Below are 21,628 nucleotides of genomic sequence, written 5' to 3'. Positions count from 1 at the left end.
ATAATGTCCTCCAAAACAATCATATTTGGCAAGTAATACACTGATAAATTTAAAAGTTACAAATAGAAGTGCTGCTATGTTTTTAAAACATTATAGGGCCAGGAACAGTGGCTCATGCCTATTATCCCAGCACTTTGGGAGGCTGAGGCAGGCAAATTGCTTGAGCTCAGGAGTTCGAGACCAGCCTAGCCAACATAGTGAAACCCCGTCTGTACTAAAAATACAAAAAATTAGCTGGGCATGGTGGCGCACACCTGTAATCTCAGCTACTTTGAGGCAGGAGGATTGCTTGAGTCCATAGGTCAAGGCTGCAGTGAGCCCTGATTTTGCCACTTCCACTCCAGCCCAGATGACAGAGGGGGACCCGGTCTCAAAACACAAAACAAAAACCCAGCCAGGCACAGTGGCTCATGCCTGTAATCCCAGCCCTTTGGGAGGCCAAGGAGCGTGGATCACCTGAGGTCAGGAGTTCAAGACCAGCCTGGCCAACATGGCGAAACCCCATCTCTACTAAAATACAAAAATTAGCTGGATGTGGTGGTGTGTGCCTGTAATCTCAGCTACTTGGGAGGCTGAGGCAGGAGAATCACTTGAACGTGGGAGGTGGAGGTTGCAGTGAGCCAAGATCGTGCCACTGCACTCCAGCCTGTGGGACAGAGAGCTACTCTGTCTCAAAAAAAAAAAAAAAAAAAGCCCACATTAGAGAAATAAATTAGGTTTCTAAAGTATTCTTAAAAGGGGCATCTGTGGAAACCACCCACTAATAACATACTTTAAGGTGAGACACGAATACTTCCCCCTAAGCTGAGGAACAAGGCAAGGATGTCGGCACTTGACACTGGTATTCAACACTGCATTGCCCCTAACCCAGGCAATCAGTCAAGAAAAAAAATAAAAGACATCCACATGGGAAAGGAAGAAGTAAAACTGTCTCTCTTTGCAGATGGTATGATCCTATATGTAAAGTATTCCAAAGATAGTGGATCTGTCTCTCCCTCCCCTAAGCTTTTGTGCCCTGACTCTGTTTCTCTCCCTTTGCTCCTAGAGTAGAAGCCCAGGGCGCAGCAGGATTCAGTTGCCTTCCATTGAACGTTGCAGAGGGCTTACCCTCAGTGCTTCCCATGCTGAGGGGGAAGAGGTGATTTAACTTCTGAGTAAGGGACAAACCCAGCAATGTGTTAGTTGCAAAAAGCATGGACACTGGCATCAGTCTGCCTGCATTCAGACCCCAGCTGTGCACTCACCAGCTGTGGGACCTTAGGCGAATTGTTGACCTTCTCTTTGCCTCAGTTTCCTCATCTGTAGAATGGGGATGATAATAGTAACTACCATATGGGATTGTGTAAGGATGGAAAGCGTTAATTTAGGTAAACTCTATTACAGTGCCTGCTGTAAAAGAAGCACTCTAGGCCTGGCACGGTAGCCCATGCCTGTAATCACAGCACTTTGGGAGGCTGAGGCAGGTGGACTGCTTGAGGTCAGGAGTTCGAGACCAGCCTGGCCAATGTGGCAAAACCCTGTCTCTATTAAAAATACAATAATTAGCCAGGTGTGGTGACATGAGCTTGTGATCTCAGCTACTCTGGAGGTTGACGCATGAGAATTGCTTGAACCCGGGAGGCAGAGGCTGCAGTGAGCTGAGATCATGCCGCTGCACACCAGCCTGGGTGACAGAGTGAGACCCTGTCTCAAAAAAAAAAAAAAAAGAAAGAAAAAACAAAAAAAGCAGCACTCTATGGGTACCAGGTCTTATAGTTAGATGTTACATATGTAGCAGTGATATTTTCAGTTTTGCTATTTCTGCCAGATGGGATGAAAAATTCCTTGAGAAGTTGGTTGCAAGTCCCACTGATTCATTAAATAGGCCTTTCATTTAAAGTCGTGTTTCTGATCGTTCAGAAGTTGAGGTGTGCCTGATCCATGGTATTAGAAGTGATGATCCCAGAGAGGTCATTCTGTAGCATAATGAGCATTACTTTTGAAAGATGTAGAACCTAGAACTCTGACTTAAATATTTGACTATGGGAAAATCTGATCTGGTGAGTGACCATGACCATGAAGTGAGATCTGGGAACCCAGTGGTGGTCACAGGATAGAGACTCTGAAGATACTGAGCTGGCTTACATACTTGCTTTGTTGTCTCGAGCCTCTGTTAAAGCTGAAAGAAGAAATCAGTCTTCTGCTGGGCACACTGTTAGTGTGTAATTGTGAAGAGCTTAGCTGGAGCTTGCTCTTCACAACAGCCTCTGATCTCATCGTCTCGTTCTGCTCTCAGGGGTGGTGCAGAAGGAGCACCTCAGGAGCCTCCAAAGATAGTGGTAGAATATAGACCACCAAGAGAAAACTATGACTGTGGTTTTGAATCAGATAGAGTCACCACCTCCTGCAGATTTTGTTTTTGCTCAGAACAGTGGTTCTTAAAATGTGGTCCTTGACCAGCATCGTCAGGATCACCTAGGAACTAGTTAGATATGAAAATACGCAGGCCCCACCTAACATGACTGAACCAGAAACTCTGGGACCGAGGTATGGTTTAACAAACTCTCCAGGTGATTTTAATGCCACTGAAGTTTGAGAACCACTGATCTAGGATATAGAACAGCAGCACTCTATTGAGTTTCTGTCTTCATGCAAGTTGCTATAAAAAATATAAGCAAGGAGACGTGCTCTCTGTCCTCAAAGAACACATAGCCCATTTGGAGAGGTGTACTATATTCATTGCCACACAAAGGAGGCCTTCCCAGCCGGGATCCTGATGAAACAACCCTGCCCAGTCTCTACGCCATTGCCGTGTGTTTTCCCCAGAAGAGTTCCCACTCTTGGCCAGGTGCCTGTAATCCTAGCACTTTGGGAGGCTGAGGCGGGTGGATCACCTGAGGTCAGGAGTTCGAGACCAGCCTGGCCTATGTGGTGAAACCCCGTCTCTACTAAAAATACAAAAATTAGCCAGGCGTGTTGGTGGGCGCCTGTAATCCCTGCTACTCAGGAGGCTGAGGAAGGAAAATCACTTGAACCCAGGGGGCGGAGGTTGCAGTGAGCCAAGATCATGCCACTTCACTCCAGCCTGGGCAAAAGAGCAAAACTTTGTCTCAAAACAAAAAAAGAATTCCTGGCCAGGCGCGGTGGTTCATGCCTGTAATCCCAGCACTTTGGGAGGCTGAGGCGGGTGGATCACGAGGTCAGGAGTTCAAGACCAGCCTGGCCAAGATGGTGAAACCCCGTCTCTACTAAAAATACAAAAAAATTAGCCGGGCATGGTGGCACACACCTGTAATCCCAGCTACTCCGGAGGCTGAGGCAGAGAATTGCTTAAACCTGGAGGGGCAGAGGTTGCAGTGAGCCAAGATCACGCCACTGCACTCCAGCCTGGGCGACAGAGCGAGACTCCGTCTCAAAAAGAATTCCTACTCTCTGAAGCTGTCTTTTGTTTGCATGTTTGTTGTCAGTCTCCTGTCATCATTCGAAGGTCAGGGCCTTGAGGGCAGGACCCTTTCTTGTTCACTGCTGCATCCCCACCCCTCAGCAGTTCCTGGCATAGATAGCAAGTGCATGATGTTCTGGTTGAACAAATGAATTAAGTGTTCTTTGATTCATTATGCTGTCTATGGTAGGAAACTCTGTTTTGCAATCTGATTAGACCAGCCTTTTGCCAAATTTGAATTATTTTAAACAAAATCAGAACAAATGTGTAAGAGCATACAACTGATTTGTAGAAAAACCAGTATCTCCTCATTCAGGAACTGTTACATACAAGTGGACAGACATGTACACTTAACAGTATTTATTTCTTCATATTTGGACCAACATTTATTGTTTATACCAGGTACATATCTAGTTTATCTAATTTAATTCTGCAAACCACACTGTGATATAAGTGGGTAGTATTTTCCCTGTTTTGTAGAGAAATTAGATACATCCTAAAGCTTGCAGAGGCGATGTATGAGTACAGGTCTGTCTGACTCCTCAATTCCTCCTATCTCTAGTCTTGCAGATTTCCCAAGGAAAAGATGAATCATAAAACAGTATTGAAGTCCACTAGGAGTAAAAACATTTAGGATCTCTACTCTTAAATAAGTGACAAAAACTTTCTAATTAAAAAAATAGATAATTCAAATTCCTTTTAAACCTTTAATGTTCTCTTGACTTACCTATTTTGACTTAAGACTGCCAACAAACAGTTAACTAGGAGTGGCTACCTCTGTAATTGCTAATAAGGAAAGTAAGAATAGAAACTCTTTCATCCCATTTCTGTCTTTCCCTACCCATTTATTTTGTTTTTGTTTATTGTGTTATACCTAGTTGGTGATCATTGCTAGGTAGGGAAAAATCTGGAATTGGGTACTTGTTTACTTATTTGCCTGTGTTCCCTGCTAGAAAATGAGTGTCATAAAGAACCAACCTCTGGCTGTTCCCTGTTCGTCTCCAGCACTAGCCCAGTGAGTGGCGCATAGTGGGTACTCAGTAACCCCGAATAAGTAAATGAATGCATAGTCACCCTCATGCGGTGCTGAGCTGAGTGTCTGGCTGCAGCAAGGGTTTGAATGACTGCAGTTTCTGGATGTCCATAGTCAGTGCTAAAATCCTGCTTCCTTCTGCCTATTTCTGCCTTTCACATAATAGTGTATATTTTGACATGGCTGGCTGCTGAGAGTTCAGAAAAGGAGGAGGATATATGTGGTTCTAAGCTTTGCTATTTTAAAATGGCAGTTATAAATTATAAAATGTATATTCATTATCATTTAGCCAAACATCTCCATTGAACAGGTCAAGGACAGTTAACCAAACATTAACATATGTAACGTAACATAATATATAACATTTACTGAGTCCTTCCTATATGTCAGGCATCATGATGAATGTTTATAGACAGTATGTCCATCTAATCCTCTCACCAACCTTTCAAGGTTATATTATTATCTCCATTTAACAAGTGAGGAAACTGAGGCTGCTGAAAGGTGTTGAGTAATATTCCCAAGGACACTTAGCTAGGAAATATGAGAACCAGGTTCTGAATGCAGACAATTTGATTCCAAAACTGTATTCAGCTGCAAAGCTGTCTCGTGAACTGCACTTAGCAGATAAGTGGCGGAACTCAAGCCAGAAGTCAGGTCTGATCTTTCGGTTCCATCATTCCATACTGCCTGTTCCTCTGTCTTCTCAATGAATAATTATTGTCAAGCCACTCTTTATATAATTTTTTAAAATACGTATTTGCTCATTTTGAAAATTACAGAAAATTACAAAGAAAATCTATAATCTAGCCATCTAGAAATAACTATGCTTATGATTTTTAAACTTTCTTAATTTTTTTCCATTATTAAGAAAACCAAGATTATTCTACGTAGACTTTTCTTTTTTCCCCACTTAACCTGCTGTATATTGAGCCTGTTTTAACTTCTTTAATATTTGTACACACCACTTTTAACAGTTGTATAATGTTCTAGTTAACAGATATATTATTTATTTACCTGGCCCTCTATTATTGGACATATGTAGTATTTCTGGTTTTGCCATCATAAATATTGCTGAAGTAAGTATCTTTGAGCCAAATTTGTTTGCATTTCTGATTGTTACCTCAGGATAGATTTCTAGTAGGATTAATGGGCCAAATAATATGAATATTAAAAAGAATATTACTGGCCAAGTGCTGTGGCTCATGCCTGTATTCCCAGCATTCTGGGAGGCTGAGATGGGAGGATCACTTGAGCCCAGGAGTTTGAGACCAGCCTAAGCAACATAGGAAGATCCTATCTCTTAAAAAAAAAAAAAAAAAAGAAAAGAAAAAATATATATAGGCTGGGCCTGATGGCTCACATCTGTAATCCCAGCACTTTGAGAGGCTGAGGCAGCTGTATCACTTGAGGCCAGGAGTTTGAGACCAGCCTGGCCAACACGGCAAAACCTTCGTCTCCACTAAAAAATAAAAAAATTAGCCAGGTGTGGTGGCAGGTGCCTGTGATCCCAACTATTTGGGAGGATGAGGCATGAGAATTGATTGAATCTGGGAGGCAGAGATTGCAGTTAGCTGAGATTGCGCCACTGCACTTCAACCTGGGCGACACAGCGAGACTGTCTCAAAATAAATAAATAAAAATAAAATAAAATAAAATAAAATTTAAAAATATGGAAATTAGCTGGGCATGTCAATGTGTGCCTGTAGCTCCAGCTACTTGGGAGGCTGAGTTGGGAGGATCACCTGAGCCCAGAAGATCAAGGCTGCAGTGAGCTATGATAGCACCACCACACTCCAGCCTTGGCAACACAGACCCTGTCTTAAAAAAAAAAAAAAAAAAAATTACCTATTGCCAGGCTATCCTCTAGATGGTTCTATCTTATGCTTCCCCCAACAGTGTAGAAGAGGAAAGCTAGGTACTTTTAACTACAGTTATGTGTTCACTCATGATGGAGATATGTTCTGAGAAAGATGATTTTGTCATTGTGGGAACGTTGTACAGTGTATTCACACAGACCTAGACAGTATAACCTACTACACACCCAGGCTCTATAGTATGGCCTATTGCTCCTAGGCTGCAAACCTGTAATGTTACTATACTGAATACCATAGGCGATTGTAACATAGTGGTATGGATTTGTCTGTCTAAACATATCTAAAAACTTCGAAAGGATCCAGTAACAATATGGTATAAAAGACAAAAAATGGTACACCTGTAGAAGGCACTTATCATGAATGGAGCCTGCAAGACTGGAAGTGGCTCTGGATGAGTCAGTGAGTGAGTGGTGAGTGTGAAGGCCTAGGGCACTTCTGTACACCGGCAGACCTTGCGTACACTGTATACTTAGGCTACACTACCTTCATTTTTTAATATTTTTTTCTTCCATAAGTTAACCTTAGCTTAGCTTACTGAAGCTTTTTTACTATAATTTTTAAACTTTTGAATCTTTTGTGACAACACTTAGCTTAAAACACAAACACATTGTAACTGCATAAAAATTGTTTCCTTGTTTTTTGTTTTGTTATGTTTTTTTCTTGAGACAAGAGTCTCGCTGGGTCTCCCTGGCTGGAGTGCAGTGGTGCAGTCTCGGCTCACTGCAACCTCCACCTCCCGGATTCAAGCAATTCTCCTGCCTCAGCCTCCCAACTAGCTGGGATTACAGGCGCTCACCACCTTGCCTGGCTAATTTTTTTATATTTTTGGTAGAGACAGGGTTTCACCATGTTGGCCAGGCTGGTTTTGAACTCCTGACCTCAAGTGATCTGCCCGCCCTGGCCTCCCAAAGTGCTAGGATTACAGGCATGAGCCACCATGCCTGGCCAAAAATTGTTTCTTCATATCCTTATTCTATAAGATTTTTTTCTATGTTTTAAATACTTTTTTTATTTTTAAAGAAGCAACACCATTCAGTTCAGAACGCCTGTACTGACTTTGAGCTGATGGCCTCTGTCTGTAGGTTTCTAATTGGAAGTGAAATTTTTTCTATTTTTAAAACTTTATTTCATAGTTACTTTTTAAGCTTTTTTGTTAAAAATTAAGACACAAACACACACATTAGCCTAGGCCTATACAGGGTCAGGATCATCAGTATCCATCTTCTGCCTCCACATCTTGCCCAGTGGAAGGTCACATGGACATACCTGCCATGTGTGGAGCTGTCCTCTCCTATGGTCACAAGGCCTTCTGGAATGCCTCAGGGAGGACCTGCCTGCACCTGTTTGACAGTTAACATTTTTTTTTTAATAAGTAGAAGGAATAGATGATAATGCTAAAAAGCATAGTATAGTAACTACATAAACCAGTAACTGTTATTTATGATCATTATCAAGTATTAAGTGCTGTACATAATTATACATGCTATACTTTTATATGACTGGCAGCGCAGTAGGTTTGTTTACACCAGCATCACCACAAACATGTGAATGATGCAGTGTACTATGATGTTACAATGGCACAGTGGCTATGATGTCACTAAGCAACAGGAATTTTTTAGCTCCATTACAGTCTTGTGGGGCCATTGTTAAATATGCAGTCCATCACTGAAACCCATGGCTGTGTGTGGTAGAAGGTTTCAGTTCATAAATACTAATTTATACTGCTGGTTTATGACTAATCCAGGAAACTGCATAATGATTAACAAATGCTACGATATAACCAAGTGAATTGCAAAGTCATCTACACCTGTATTAAAGTTCAACTCAGAAAGGACTGTTGGACTGTGTCTATAGCCCTATGTAGAAGAGAAAGCCAAGGGCAAAGTTCCCACTCTCAAGAACCTTATCTTGGCCGGGCGCGGTGGCTCAAGCCTGTAATCCCAGCACTGTGGGAGGCCGAGACGGGCGGATCACGAGGTCAGGAGATCGAGACCATCCTGGCTAACACGGTGAAACCCCGTCTCTACTAAAAAAAATACAAAAAACTAGCCGGGCGATGTGGCGGGCGCCTGTAGTCCCAGCTACTCGGGAGGCTGAGGCAGGAGAATGGCGTGAACCCGGGAGGCGGAGCTTGCAGTGAGCTGAGATCCGGCCACTGCACTCCAGCCTGGGCGACAGAGCGAGACTCCGTCTCAAAAAAAAAAAAAAAAAGAACCTTATCTTGTTAGGTCCATAAAAGGGTTTCTGGTGACACAGAGCAGATATATAATCAGCAAAATGTGGTGTGCAGTTCAAATGAGTGCTCGTGCCAGAGATTAGTGGGGTGCCAGCTATCAGTTCTTCCACCCTGTCCCTGGAAGCAATCTGCTACCTCTGGGGCTGGCACAACCCAGGGTGTGGCTGCGGCTGCCTAGAGTGTGGCCACTGTGAACTGAGCTGCATCCCCTTCCTGGTGCACACCCACACACACAAAAGCTACTCTCTAAGGAATGGGAATATCTGCCTCTTCGCCTTGGTATCTTCAGAAAATAATGATTTAGCAAATGATAGTTTTTTTGAATGTTGATTTAATTCAGCTGATTCTTTCCTTGAAAGAGAAGATTTAACCATTTTTCAGCAACTATGACAGAGTTTTCTCTGTGTTCTGAATTCCTCTTTCTTAAGATTTCTCTTTCTGGATTAGTCATAAGCCAGTCTTTCCTAAATACATTCAGTTTCTTCCGTGGTTTCAGCAGATACTTTTGAGGGAAGACACGGAAACTTAAATTGGTTAGGTGCGTACTTTATACCAGACACTGTGTCAGATGATAGAGATGATCTCAGGTGTGTGTTCGGGGGGGCGGGGCGTGTGGTGGTGGTCATTCTGAAAGACACCTGGAGTTGCAGCTCAAATCATTTATTCCGTAAGTATCTATGAGCGTGCACACTGTGCTTGGCATGGAAGATGCAGACAAACATGGTCCTGCTCTAAGTGAAGGTTGTTATGGCGTATAAAGCAGGACACCTCACTTGGTAGGAGTGCAAGGCAGTGTCAGGGAGGGCCGCTGCTGCCCTTCACGCAGGCAGCTTTGCAGGCATTGCTCCTGCACCTATGCAGATGTGTCTGTGGCTCGTGCGGGGGGACCCTCAGGGAGAACAGGCACGCTGCTGCCCCAGGCACTTACACTGTCCCTGTGACTGAGTATGCGTCCTCTGCAAACCATTGCTGTAGCTGGGTACCCTTACGGTGAATTCATTGCCTTTCCAAGGTCCTAACTGTTCCCGGCTCTGCTTGTCCTCATCCAGATTCATACGCCATACATACCTTAACAAAGTCTGAGGAGAGTAACTTTCACTAGGGTGCAAAGGCCCATCAGGTTTAACCTCACAGATTGCATTTATACTTTAAAAGAGGGGCTCAGTAGTAAATATTGATTTCTAATTGTAGATTCTAACTGTAGATTGTAGAGCAGTTGCTTTGCTGTGACAGAGACATCTATGCAAGAGGCACTTCTCTATCTTGCCACTTACCTACCTTAACCTCTTAAAATTAAGAAAAATAGAAGTCAGTGACTAAGCCACCAAATTTGAATGTGTTGCCTGGGCTAGCTGGAGTGTTTTGGGGGAGAATTCTAAAACCTGCTCTGGTCTTAGCTCTGCCCTCATTTAATGAGCCTCTATTTCCTTTTCTATAAAGTGGAGCAAACAGGATTTTTGTGAAGAGTAAAAGTGAGCTGAAAAGTGCTGGACTGACACAAGGTAGCCCTGCACGTAGCCAGGGAGCCCAGCATCCTGTCCAAAGATTAGAGTCTGAAAGTTGACTCTGTTGATTTGCAAACTTTGACCTAAAGCAAATATGCTTAATTTTATTGTCCTTAAATTTTACTGCTTCTGGCCGGGCGCGGTGGCTCAAGCCTGTAATCCCAGCACTTTGGGAGGCCGAGACGGGCGGATCACGAGGTCAGGAGATCGAGACCATCCTGGCTAACACTGTGAAACCCCATCTCTACTAAGAAATACAAAAAACTAGCCGGGTGAGGTGGTGGGCGCCTGTAGTCCCAGCTACCCCGGAGGCTGAGGCAGGAGAACGGTGTAAACCCGGGAGGCGGAGCTTGCAGTGAGCTGAGATCCGGCCACTGCACTCCAGCCTGGGCGACAGAGCCAGACTTCGCCTCAAAAAAAAAAAAAAAAAAAAAAAAAATTTTACTGCTTCTGACAGAGGCACCTTTTCTTTTAAGGCAGGGTCTTGCTCTATTGCCCCATGCTTCAAGGCAGTGATGCAATCATAGCTAACTGCAACCTCAGCCTCCTGGGCTCGGGCGATCCTCCCACCTCAGCCTCCTGAGTAGACATGAGAGTCTCCCTGTGTGGCCCAGGCTGGTCTCAAACTCCTGGCCTCAAGTGTTCCTTCCACCTTGGCCTCCCAAATTGTTGGGATTACAGGTGTGATCCACCGTGCCCAGGTGGCAGCTTTATTTTAAATGACCTGTTTGCCCCAAATGTGTTCAGTTTAAGGGTAGGCTGGAGGTTCAGTCATTTTTATTTATTTTCAAAGAGGTGTTCGGAATTCACACTCTGTATTTCTTTTACTAACTACTGTGGCTCCCTCCTCATGCTGACTTTCTACACTTGGGAAGAGAATGTGGACAAGGAAGCTTGGAGGGAAGCCAGAGACTCCTTGCTCTGTGCAGCTGCCCAGACAGGCCAGGATCTGCTGACCTGTGGAGCCAGCCTGCTGCAGTGTGTGCCCCCAGCCCTGGGAGAAGCAGCAGGCCTGCCTCAGAGAGCAGCTCAGAGTGAAGACTATAGAAGGGGAAAACTGATGAGAATTATCGTGAACCATGGTGGGAAGGAGGGGTTTTTAGAAGTTAGGCCTGTTAGGCTGGGTGCGGTGGCTCACGCCTGTAATCCCAGCATTTTGGGAGGCCAAGGTGGGTGGATCATCTGAGCTCAGGAGTTCGAGAATAGCCTGGCCAACACGGCGGAACCCCGTCTCTACTAAAAATACAAAAATTAGCTGGGTGTGGTGGCGCGCGTCTGTAATCCCAGCTATTCGGGAGGCTGAGGTAGGAGAATCACTTGAATTCGGGAGATGGCGCTTGCAGTGAGTTGAGATCATGCCACTGCACTCCGGCCTGGGTGACAAGTATTTTGCTGAGCTAAGAGAAACTTACTTTTAATGAACTGAGCTGCATGCCTACCCCAAATTCTGTTTTAAGGAAGATGCTCCGACCACGGTGTCAGTTTGACTCTAAATTTTCAAGTGATACTGAAAGGGAATATTGGAACCAAATGAATCTGAATGGGGGTCCCAGGTCTGTCACTGTCTGTTTTACACCTTGGAAACATTACTTAACCTCTTTTGAAAATAAGGATTTACCATCTTATTGGTTGGTTTGTTAGGACGATTAGATACATTCCAGAGTAGGGTAACCCTCCTAAGTTAAAAGCAGGGATTGAAGCCAGGCAGTTACCAGGGATGGAAATTGTAGAGCTGAAGGCAGAACGCACACCGGAGCTGCTGGCTCGTGGAGGCCTTGCCCACCATAGGCAGCCCACGAGCGATCCGTTGAAACATGCTCCCCGCTCCTTTGGGCCCCGTCATGCTCTGGCCCTTCTTCCATCTGGTGGTCAGAGCTCAGAGCGGTTGGAGGGGCAGCACCAATTTACCATGGGATTGTTTTCACTCCCACCTGCCAAGTTCTGTTCTTGCTGCCCAGTCCCTTTCTTTCTTTCTCTCCTTTCCTCCAGGGGCAGGAGAATAACTTAGCTGAAAACGCTGAACAATGGGAAATGAGCTGGGCTTAGCTTTTTCTCCAAACGTTTTACCATGAAACATTTCAAACATACAGAAAAGTTGAAAGAATCGGACATTGACTGTCCGTATAGCTAACACCTAGAATCCACAACTGATACTTTGCTGTATGGATTTGCATCATCCTTTTAAAATGCATTTCAAAATCAGTCGCAACCATCAGAACTCTACATGGGGCTAGTTTTGAAGTGATGATTTGTTGGGCAATCTGAGTTCTTAGGAGCTGCCCAAAGCCTCAGAGGCTCAGGAGCCATGCTCTGCTTTCAAAGTACTCAGCCTGGGCCTTCCCCTACCTGTGTGAGATGTCTGCTGCTGCACCTGCACATGCCCCAGGGTCGAAAGGAGGCCTCGGGGGTCCTGCGCTCACAGTGTCCCCCATGCCTGAAGGCAAAAAACTTGGAATCACTTATGCATATACTATTTTGGATGCTTGGTTTCTTGCTTTCTTTCTCTCTATCTCTCTCTCTCCCCCCTCCACCTTTCCCCTTCCCTCTCTCTCTCTCCCCTCCCTCTCTTTCCTTCTCCATCCCTCTTTCCCACCAAGCTCTGCTCCCCTCACTCCCTCCCTCCCCCTCCCAATGTAATGTACACTTTAGCATTTTACCATGTTAAATATTTTTTCAATCATGTGATTTTTGTTGGCTATATTTTTCTACAGCAATGACTACTGCAGTGATGTAGATAAATTCATAATGTTGATCAGAATCTCCCAGGCACAAAAGAGAAAAAAAGATACATGATTGTATACTTTTCTGTGTATAGACTGCATAGTTGAGTAATTTTTAAATTATTTTATATGGTACTGTCTCTGATGACTTCTTAGAAACATCAGATTGACTCACACCTTTTTTTGGTCTCTATTTATGCATTTCCCATTAATAAAGCATGCTGCTCCCTAAGGCTTCACACCATGAAATAGCCACAGTGCTGGGGGCTGTCCCAACATGTTCTTTCTTCCACAGACGCAAGATGGCTGTCCTCTCTAAGGAATATGGTTTTGTGCTTCTAACTGGTGCTGCCAGCTTTATAATGGTGGCCCACCTAGCCATCAATGTTTCCAAGGCCCGCAAGAAGTACAAAGTGGAGGTAAGTGGGAACACAAGCTGGTACCCTTGTAGGTTTGTCTGGGGGCCACAGGCTTAGCCAAAAACTTGTTTTCAGCCATGGAGGGAGAGGCAAGGAGTTAGTTGTGAAAAGTGGCAGTTTCAGGACTGGATCTATTAGCGATTCTGCTTCTTCGTGGTGGGAAAGAGGCAAGAAATATGGGGCCCTGCTAGGGAGTAGTTTCCATCTTGTTTGACTTTGTCTCTTCTGTAGAAAGACCAGGTATGCTGGGATTCCAATAGTACACTTTTGGCTGGAGCTATTTGCTAGGAAGAGTCACGGTATTTTCTACAGTGGGTTAAATAGCAACATTGTTTCATGGTGTGCCACTTTAAAAATGATGTTGTAAGATGATTTTCCTGTTTTCCAAGTAGAAAAGAGGTATTTGGTGTTGAGATTAGCCTGGACTTAGACATAGGAAGGTGGTCTATTAAATACTTCCTTTAGTTTTAGGTGATGTACAAGGGATAATTACTAAGGTTGTCCCTGGTGAGCAATTTTAAATGTCTGTTTCTGTTTAGCAACTTAATAATTAAACTCCCTTACTAGAGCTTCTTTTAAGTTTTTATATTTAGTTTCTTTTTTTTTTTTCCTTCCAATGGACACTTCCATTAAGATTCTCACACACTCAATTTCTGTTCTTCTATTAAGGGAAATCTTAAAAGGATGTGGTATTTGATGACTCTTAGGAAGGCTCTATTTCCCTACGGTATCTTTGTAATGCATCTGAAATCCACCGTTGATGCTTAACGTCAATGAAAAGCAGAGTTTGGCACAAAGCTGCCTCTTTCCCTTGTGCAGCTACAGCGCAGACATACATTCTTATTCCTGGATATTTAATAGAAACATTGAATCTGTGTCTGAGAATTGAGACCCTTGTCACTGTAAATAAGCAGAAATCGAATGGTCATCTATCAAGGGTGTGAAAGAAGATACTTTGGAATATATTATTTTTAAGGTTGATTTTAACTTTCAACACTGAATGCTACTCTTGACCATCTAATCAGTATGTGCTTTGTTGTGACAGTATCCTACCATGTACAGCACGGACCCTGAAAATGGGCACCTCTTCAACTGCATTCAGCGAGCCCACCAGAACACGTGAGTGTTGGCCCTGCCGGGCACCAAAGACATCTGCAGAGTGGGTGTTTTCCGTCTAACACCTCAGCCCTTAGTGCGCTGTATCTGCTGAGTCATAGTGACGGTGATAATCATGGGCACCTCATTAAAAGTCTTCAAAAATTATGTATGTGAACACATTGACTATTAAGCAAACTGAAGAGTGGTTGGAATGGTGGGATTTCTGGATATTCTTTTCAAAAAGTGTCTTCATGGTTGCATTACCTGCTACAGTTTTGCAGCATGACCCATCTAAACTGATGTCAACTCTGGATATTCTTTTCAAAAAGTGTCTTCATGGTTGCATTACCTGCTACAGTTTTGCAGCATGACCCATCTAAACTGATGTCGACTCTCCCAGGCCTAGGGAGTAAAGAGGTTTTGAATGCTGTAAGGAAACCCACTGTGACTCACCAGGACCTTCCACTTCCATTGGTTAGATGTGAGGTCCTTTTACTCAGCATGTTCCAAGTGACCTCTAATCCCATGCGGAGCAAAAGAGGGTGGATGTTAGTGACCAGGTCTTCTCCCTGCAGTCAACGTTTCTTTTTGCCCCCAAGCGTCTAACTTGGCGAGGAAGATGTAAAGATTCATAATGCTGGCCGGGTGAGGTGGGCTCACATCTGTAATCCCAGCACTTTGGGAGGCTGAGGTGGGTGGATCACTTGAGGTCAGGAGTTGGAGACCAGCTTGGCCAGCATGGCAAAACCCCATCTCTACAAAACTTAGCCAGGCATGGTGGCAGGCACTTGTAATCCCGGCTACTCAGGAAGCTGAGGCACGAGAATCACTTGAACCCGGGAGGTGGAGGTTGCAGTGAGCCAAGATTACGCCACTGCACTCCAGCCTGGGCGACAGAGAGACTCCGTCTTTTCTAAAAAAAAAAAAGATTCATAATTCTACACAGGCATACTTAAAAAGGGCACTTTTTAAAAGTTTCTTTCTGTCAATTCCAGGTTGGAAGTGTATCCTCCCTTCTTATTTTTTCTAGCTGTTGGAGGTGTTTACCACCCGGTAAGTTTTCCAGGAGGTGTCCATCTGTTTGGATGTAGTTCACTGAGCTATTATCGGGGACAGAAGGAGGAAATAAACATGCAATGAATATCTTCAGTGTCTAGGCACCGTATATTTAAAAGGATTTTATTCAATTATTTCTTACAGAGTTCTTTAAAGTAGGTGGGATTTTCCTCATATTTTACAGATAAGGTAAAGCCTCTCAGATACTATTTAAACTTCACGAGGTCAAATAGCTACAGAGTAGAAGGATTAGAATTTGAACCCAGGTCTGTCTGATTCTAAGTTTCATGTCTATAAGAGTTCATTTGTTGTATTAATTCATTCACACAGCAAACTGTCACTCACCACCTGGGGTAAAGCAGTGATCAAAGCAGACAAAGACCCCTGGTTTCGTAGAGCTTGCCTTTTTGTTGTAGGGGATGGGGTGGTCGCAGACAAAAAGCAAAACCTAAGTAAATGACATCATGTGTTAGGAGGTGGTGAGTGCAGAGAAGAAAACAAAGCAGCAAAGGTGGAAAGGGGGTGTGGAGTGGGATAATTTTGAATAGGGTGGTCAGGGAGGGGGGCTTTGCTGAGATGATAGTTAAGCAAGTGTAAAAGGAGGTGAGGGAGCAGGTGCTGCACGTGTCTCCCAACCTCCAGCCAGAAGACAAGCAAGGCCCGAGGCAGGCACCTGTCTGGTTTGTTTGGTGAGCAGTGAGAAGCCAGTGGAGCCAGGAGAGGGTCAGCAACAGAGGGCAGAGGGGTGAGGAGGCAGATCACCAGGGCCTTGCAGGCCTCTGCAGTATAGATAGCCCTGTGGGCTGGAGATGTAGTCTGCACTTAAACATATCTAAATAAAGCACGTTTATCTGCCTCTAATTAATTGTCATTTGGGTCTTGTCTTGGACAGAAGTGTTCCCTTTTCCGGGGCCAGATTATCTCCTGAAATTGAGTCCTGACCAGAGTGGTGGCCCTTCAGACTTCTGGTGCTAAGCCTTTCCTAACCATCTGGTCCACACCTGAATGCCTGGTACTTTTGTTAAAAAGCTGCCAGAGTGGCACATCTACTGCTCATGACCTTGAAGGCCTGCATTTTTTTTCAAAGAAACATCTACTGCTCTTGTGTCTCTTAGGAAAGGGTATCTTTCTGGTGCCTCTCAAGACCCCCATTCCTAGCAAGTGACTAGACTAGCTGGTCTGAATAGCCCAGGTCTCTAGATTAGGCCTCATTTGGTGTCCCCACTCCATCCCCATTCCTAGCTCACATCCCTGGACCCCATTCCTTGTGGGTCGTTCTGAAAAATAAGAGCTAGTCTGGGGACAAGCACCTAACAATTGTTCCTAGGTTGCCAGTCATTAGGCAACATTATAGTAAAGAAGGGCCCGGCAGAGGCTAGAGCTGCTACATCGTGACTTGAGGGACTGGCGTTTGTTTTCATTTGTTTCACCCTCCTGTTGATATTTAACGTTACCCAAAGTCAACTCAAACAAACAAAGACCCCGATGCAGTAACCTTTTCCCTACCAGTAGCACTGCTGAGTGGGAAAGACACTGGGGAAGGTGGCCTTCTCACACGCCCTCTTCTGTGTTCTCTCCTTGCTTTTCTTAACCAAAGAAGTCACCCCAGCATGGCAGCCAAAGGGAAGGATTTTTCATCTAAGTTTTTATTCTCTCTGCTCAAGGGCATTGGGAACAGGGAGACTTTTCTCTCAAAGACCATGTATTCTGGGGTTCACAATACAAGAAGCTCTCCCCCTCTTTCTAGTGGAGGTACACCCCTAGTGTAGCCTGCAGAACCACCTGCACCCATCCCTGCCAGTGACTGACTTTACATAGAACAGCAGCTGAGTCTTCAGTCAGTCTCATGCTCAGAGGCCCATTTGAGAAAACGGCATTTCCCCTAGTCCTGACTTTGGGGCAGTTCCCTTTTCTGGCTTGCCCTGAGACCGCCTGGCCCACATGTCCTTCTCTTGCTCTAGCACAAGTTCCCCAAGATGCCCAGGGCAAGTGGGGGGATTCCTTCCATCCCACCTGTCTAGGAGAAGGCCAGTACTCATCTCTGAGGTCCACAAGCCAAGCCAGTCATAGAAGAATCACAGATATTTTATTTTCCTGACTGAAACTAAGTTAATTCTACCTAGTTTGGGTGGGGAGTGGTTAGCCAAACCATGAAATTACTAACTTTTTGCTAACGTATTGTGTAATCAACCCTAGATGTTAATAAAGGTTTGCTTGTTTGTTTCATGCAAATACTAATGTAGCCCTTTTTTCTTAGCGTATAGCTTCCGGCCTGGGCTTGGCCTGGATTGTTGGACGAGTTCTTTATGCTTATGGCTATTACACAGGAGGTTAGTACATATTGACATTTGCCAAGGAAACAAATTTTAAATTTTAAATCCTATGCTGGCCAGGCACAGTGGCTTACACCTGTAATCCCAGCACTTTGGGAGGCCAAGGCAGGCAGATTGTTTGAGCTCAGGAGTTGGGTACCAGCCTCTGCAATGTGGTGAAACCCTGTCTCTACAAAAAATACAAAAATTAGCCGGATCTGGTGGTGCACACCTGTAGTCCCAGCTATTTGGGAGACTGAGGTGGAATGATTGCTTCAGCCCAGAAGTTTCAGGCTGCTGTGAGCCATGATTACACTACTATACTCCAGCCTGGGAGACAGAGCAAGATCCTGTCTCAAAAAAATAAAATAAAATCTTATGCTACTGTATTTTTCTTCTTGGGAATTCGAGAAAAGGGGAAGTCACTTGATATTTAGGTAAAAGGTCTGTTTTCTTTTTTTTTTTCTTTTGTAACAAAACTTACTTTTATTGAGCATTTTCTATGTGCCAACCACTATAAGAACTTTGCATATGTTATTTAACCTTACAACAATTCTGTAATATAGATACTGCATTTTACAAATTAGGAAACTGGGACTCAGCATGATTAAAGCTGTAGGTCACAGAGCTACTAAGCATAAACTAGTAAACTAGGAATCAAATCCATGCAGTTCAACTCCAGAGCCTCATCATTACTATACCTGCTATAATCTGAGTAAGGAGGAGGAAAAGCCATTTTTGGCTGCATTTCTTTGAAACAGAGGCAACTCCTTCCAAAGGTCCTGGAGCAAAGTTGCTGTAATTATTATCCCATAATTTTTTAAGATCCAGGCAATACTACTGTGGCACATTACTTGGCATGTGGTATCTGACTTGCCAACAGCTTCAGGCAAAAGAGTTAGTTAACCTCCTAAGGCCAGTTTGTCTAATGTACAACCTCAGATGCCATGACAGAATGACTTGCGAATGTTGAAAGCGTCGTAATTCTGGAGCACTCCTGGTAACTTGTTCTTTCTTCTTTTTCAGAACCCAGCAAACGTAGTCGAGGAGCCCTGGGGTCCATCGCCCTCCTGGGCTTGGTGGGCACAACCGTGTGCTCTGCTTTCCAGCATCTTGGTTGGGTTAAAAGTGGCTTGGGCAGTGGATCCAAATGCTGCCATTAAAGAATTTTAGGGGTTTAAAAACTCTTATTCATTTTAAATGACTTACCTTTATTTCCAGTTACATTTTTTTTTCTAAATATAATAAAAACTTACCTGGCGTCAGCCTCATACCTAAAACTCCTGACTCTTACCACTCATTTCCGTTTGAGTCTGTATCTGAAATCAGTAGCTAGTTCTACTAGATGAGAGAGGAGCCACAAGCAGTGCACCCTCTCCTCATCCTTCCAGCACATGTTTCTGTAGTATGTGAGGTTGAGAAAAAGTCTGATTGTAGTGATGTATGTATAGTCATGCCACAGTGGTGAAAAATTAAAGAAAAATATTTTAGCTCTCAGGATATGCTATTATCACTTGCTACAGATACTTAGGATAACAGTAAAGATCTTTTTAAAAAAATCTCAGCTGTGACAGTGGCTTACTTCTGCAATCCCAGCACTTTGAAAGGAGGCGGAGGCCAAAGGAACGCTTGAGCCCAAAAGTTCAAGATCAGCCTGGGCAACATGGCAAAACCTCAGCTCTACAAAAAAAAAAACAAAAAAAAAAAATACAAGAGTTAGGCAGGCATGATGGCACATGTCTGTAGTCCCAGCTACTTGGGAGGCTAAGGTGGGAGGATCACTTGAGCCCAGGATGTCAAGGCTATAGTGAGTTATGATCACACTGCTACACTCCAGCATGGGTGACAGAGCAAGACCCTGTCTCAAATAAATACAAATTAAGTTTCTATTAAAGATTGTTTCTGTTGCTTAAAAACTAAAGCAGTAGACTAAGATGAAACTTAACAGAGATGAATGTAACTTTCTACATTTAGAAATAAAGATCTGACTGCCTAGGTACAAATGAGGAAGACTTAGAAGATTTCAGCTGGTTTAGAGAACACTGCCAAGTTGGCAGTATAACATAGTTACTCCAAAACACTGATGTGGCCATAAACTACCTTAAAAGGAAATAGAGTGTCTAGACCTGCGCTGCCCGATTGGCCACATGTGGCCACCTAAATTTAAATTGATAAAATGTAAATAAAAGAGCAGTTCTTCAGTTGCACTAGCGCTTTTTCAAATGCTCAATAGCCTTTGAGGATGAGAGACAGTATTTGAACCCAGTCCTGACTCTAAAATCCATGCATTTTCCATTGTACCAGTTTATTGCTTAAGCTCCAAAGATGAAGCATTTAAGGATGGAATGCCATGGCCAGCCATTGAAGATGGTCAGCCTTGGCCAAATGGCCACCTGGAGCCCTTGGGGCATTTGATGAGGAGGCTGGACCAGACCAGCACACACTCCAGTGTTAGTTCATGAGAAAGTTTCACCAGTGGAGTAAAATAAGGAAAATGAGGACTGTTTTTCATAAAGCTTTTACTTGTATTTTTTACATTAAAACGTTCTTTATGAAATGCTGGTGATGATGAATGGTAGGGATTTTTGGTCCTGGCTTGAAAAAATGATGTAATTGAGAATTTACAATAAGACAGGGTTTTGGTTTTTGCTTCGTAAGAAACACATTTAGAGAGGTCAGAGAACTTGCCGAGGTTTCCTTTCTCACTGCACAAAGAACAGCAGGCATCAGTGAAGCAGGGCAGGGAAGATCTGGAGATGAAGCTGGCTTTTCACCTTTAAAAGTCTTAACAGGGTATACTTTTCAAACTACAGATGGTCCCCAACTTCTGACAGTTCGACTTAACGACTTTTTAATATTATGATGGTGCAAAAGCAAGACTCAGGCTAGGCATGGTGGCTCATGCCTGTAATTCCAACTCTTTGGGAGGCCAAGGTGGACAGATCACCTGAGGTCAGGAGTTCGAGACCAGCCTGGCCAAAATGATGAACCCCCATCTCTACTAAAGATACAAAAATTAGCCAGGTGTGATGGTGCACGCCTGTAATCTCAGCAACTTGGGAGGCTGAGACAGGAGAATCACTTGAACCCAGGAGGCAGAATGTGCAGTGAGCCGAGATCACACCACTGCACTCCAGCATGAGTGACAGAGCAAGACTGTCTCAAAGAAAAAAAAAAAAGCAATACTCATTCAGTAGAAATCACACTTTGAGTACCAATACATTCTATTTTTGACTTTCAGTATTCAATAAGTTATATGAGATATTCAACACTTTGTTATAAAAGAGGCTTTGTATCAGATGATTTTGCTCAACTGTTGGCTAATGTAAGAGTTCAGAGCATGTTTAAGGTCACTAGGCTAAGCTATGATGTTCGGTAGGTTAGGTGTATTAAATGCAATTTCAACTTACAATATTTGCAACGTGTGTTGGATTTCTCAGGATGTAGCCCCATCATAGGTCGAGCATCTGTAATGTGATCCCAGTTTGTCATTTTGCTGTTGCACACTGGACTCAGATGGAATTTTGTAAGGAAGCTCAGTACATAAAGGGCGCTGTGGTTGAAGTGCAGAACTGAGAGCTCTGCCTTTCAGTGCCCTACTTCCCCACTCACTGCACTTCCAGGGAACCCTAGGGCTTGGCAGAATCCAGTTGGTAAAGGCTGCTTAGAGAATAACTCTTACAATCTAGTCCCTTGTTTTGTGGAGAAAAACTTTGCATAAGTATTTCTACCATTAACTACTAATCTATTGGCAGTGTACATTCCAAACAGTCCATTTATGTGTATAAGGGAAACACATGCTGAGTTTTGCTAGATGAAAATCAGACAGCCATGCCAGCCTATAAATGCCTAATTGAGCCATAGTGAACCTTAAGTATTCCCACCTTAAGTATTCCCACACAGGTGCCTGTGTGCCCTTGGGCAAGCTTATTAGCCTCCCTAAGCCTCAGCTTA

At 43.8% G+C, this 21,628-nt stretch overlaps 1 protein-coding gene across 6 annotated transcripts in view; it reads left to right on the top strand.

Moving 5' to 3' along the window:
- The window catches only part of MGST3 (microsomal glutathione S-transferase 3), a 32,168-nt gene that overhangs the window by 6,959 nt on the left and 3,581 nt on the right, over positions 1-21,628 (top strand). The window contains exons 2-6 of one of the 6 annotated variants that reach the window (XM_025359962.1): positions 13,085-13,208; positions 14,254-14,327; positions 15,302-15,359; positions 17,627-17,692; positions 18,701-19,171. In XM_025359962.1, coding sequence (XP_025215747.1) covers positions 13,092-13,208; positions 14,254-14,327; positions 15,302-15,359; positions 17,627-17,692; positions 18,701-18,847 — 462 coding nt within the window. In that variant the 5' untranslated portion in view covers positions 13,085-13,091 and the 3' untranslated portion in view covers positions 18,848-19,171. Of the gene's footprint in view, positions 1-12,994; positions 13,209-14,253; positions 14,328-15,301; positions 15,360-17,026; positions 17,147-17,619; positions 17,693-18,700; positions 19,172-21,628 lie in introns of those variants that run through there. The other 5 variants (XM_025359972.1, XM_025359944.1, XM_025359955.1 and 2 more) reach the window with 5 other exon arrangements.

Source organism: Theropithecus gelada, chromosome 1, assembly GCF_003255815.1.
Source record: "Theropithecus gelada isolate Dixy chromosome 1, Tgel_1.0, whole genome shotgun sequence".
Classification (NCBI taxonomy): domain Eukaryota; kingdom Metazoa; phylum Chordata; class Mammalia; order Primates; family Cercopithecidae; genus Theropithecus; species Theropithecus gelada.
This window is presented reverse-complemented; position numbering and strand designations above follow the sequence as displayed.